The 2,159-nt window shown below is 44.1% G+C and overlaps 1 protein-coding gene across 3 annotated transcripts in view; it reads right to left on the bottom strand.

Moving 5' to 3' along the window:
- Window positions 1-2,159, bottom strand: part of GLTSCR1L (GLTSCR1-like) — a 91,333-nt gene that overhangs the window by 16,386 nt on the left and 72,788 nt on the right. For all 3 annotated transcript variants that reach the window (XM_011986723.1, XM_011986722.1, XM_011986726.1), the window contains one exon: window positions 425-530. In XM_011986723.1, coding sequence (XP_011842113.1) covers window positions 425-530 — 106 coding nt within the window. The remainder of the gene's footprint in view (window positions 1-424; window positions 531-2,159) is intronic.

Below are 2,159 nucleotides of genomic sequence, written 5' to 3'. Positions count from 1 at the left end.
TACGATCTTGGCTCACTGCAACCTCTGCCTCCTGGGTTCAAGCGATTCTCCTGCCTCAGCCTCCTGAGTAGCTGGGATTACGGGTGTGTGCCACCATGCCTGGCTAAATTTTGTGTTTTTAGTAGAGATGGGGTTTCACCATGTTGGTCAGGCTGGTCTTGAACTCCTGATCTCAGGTGATCCACTCTCCTCGGCCTCCCAAAGTGCTGGGATTACAGGCATGAGACATGGTGCTTGGCCTGATGCTATCTTAGAGTTGATGCAACACAGTATATTATTTGGGCAGAAAGGATACAGAAAGAAAGGAATAATCAGAGTGGAGGCGAGATTAAGCCAGAAAGCTTTCATGCAGAATGAGGGAGAAGAGTGAGAAGAGCATCCGTGGGTGTTGGGAGGACAGCGACAAACTGAGGAAGCTCCTGACCTGGCAGTGCGGTGCTCAAGAGCCCAGGGATCTGTGCTTGCCTCAGGCCGTCTGTGGTCTTGGGAGCAGAAATGGGGGAAGTCTGATTCAGACATTTTTTCTGAGCCTGTGAAACATGACCAAGATGAAAACATTAATTTCATTTCTAAAGCTTTAACAGATTATTTTAAATATCAACCAAGCCTCTTCATGCCTCCCTGGTACTTTCAGGTTAGATTATAAACAAAACAAAAATTTAAAAATTGTATTTTCTTATCCCATCAGGGGAATTGCAAAGTACGTCCTTTAACAATCTGCAGGCACACTGAATTTTCCTGATGCCATTCAGTAGGGATGCTGACTTGACACCAGGTTATTTTCTTGCTTCCGGGACTGCTGTGTTTGTGGTGCTCAGACAGAAAGGCTGCAGCTGGGAATTTCTACCCCCGGTAATCTTAAATCCCGCCTGCTAGGATTATGATCCTGACTATCAGCTCCTATGTGGGATCTGCACAGACTCCAAGCACCTGGTCAGGGACCAAGGGCCAACCCCCAATTTTTTGTCACCACTCATTGTTTTGCTGTGTAGATGATGTAAAGTACATTTCCTCACTACCATCTGGTATGTCTCTAGTTTGTGTTGTGTCAACATTAGGTAGCATGCAACTGAGAAATGAAAATCAATTTAATATTAGCCTGAGCAAAATATAATTAGAAAAATTAATCCAATGTTTAAATTGTTGTGTGCTTCTTTTCTATAAATTGGGAAGATGAAATGGATAATGTTTAAGAATTAAGTTCCTTTTAGCTCTTAAAAAAGAAAAACTATTATGTTATCTCTATAACATGTTGGTTTTTTTTTTTTTTTGCCATAGGGTCTCACCATGTTACCAAGGCTGGTCTCAAACTCCTGGGCTCAAGTGATCGTTCCACCCAAGCCTCCCAAGTAGCTGGGATTGTAGGCATGCACCACCGTGCCCAGCCTCTATAATACATTTTAAGTAGAAAGATAAAGGGCTTTTATTTGTTTATTTATTTTGACATGGAGTCTCACTCTGTCACCCAGGTTGGAGTGCAGTGGCATGATCTCGACTCACTGCAACCTCCGTCTCCCAGGTTCAAGCGATTCTCCTGCCTCAGCCTCCTGAGTAGCTGGGATTACAGGTGCGTGCCACCATGTCTGGCTAATTTTTCCAATTTTAGTAGAGACGGAGTTTCACCATAGTGGCTAGGCTGGTCTCCTGACCTCAAGTGATCCGTTCACCCTGGCTTCCCAAAGTGCTGGGATTATAGGTGTGAGCCACCACGCCCAGCCAATAAAGGGCTTTTAAATTACCTTCAGTTTTGTTTTTTTTTTCTTTTTGAGAGGGAATCTTATTCTGTCGCCAGGCTGTAGTGCAGTGGTGCGATCTCGACTCACTGCAACCTCCGCCTCCCGAGTTCAAGTGATTCTCCCACCTCAGCCTCCTGAGTAGTGCGCCACCACACCTGGCTATTTTTTGTATTTTTAGTAGTAGTTTTAGAAACGGGGTTTAGTAGTATTTTTAGAAATGGGGTTTCACCATGTTGGTCAGGATGGTCCCGAACTCCTGACCTTGTTATCTGCCTGCCTCAGCCTCCCAAAGTGCTGGGATTACAGACATGAGCCACCATACCCTGCCTACCCTCAGTTTTTAATCCTCTGTGCCATTACTACTTCAGAGTGCAGTAACTTTTCAGAGTTTTTTTTCTTCAGTTTTTTTTTTTTTTTTTTTTT

This window comes from Mandrillus leucophaeus, unplaced genomic scaffold, assembly GCF_000951045.1.
Source record: "Mandrillus leucophaeus isolate KB7577 unplaced genomic scaffold, Mleu.le_1.0 Scaffold3, whole genome shotgun sequence".
NCBI classification, from domain to species: Eukaryota; Metazoa; Chordata; class Mammalia; order Primates; family Cercopithecidae; genus Mandrillus; species Mandrillus leucophaeus.
This window is presented reverse-complemented; position numbering and strand designations above follow the sequence as displayed.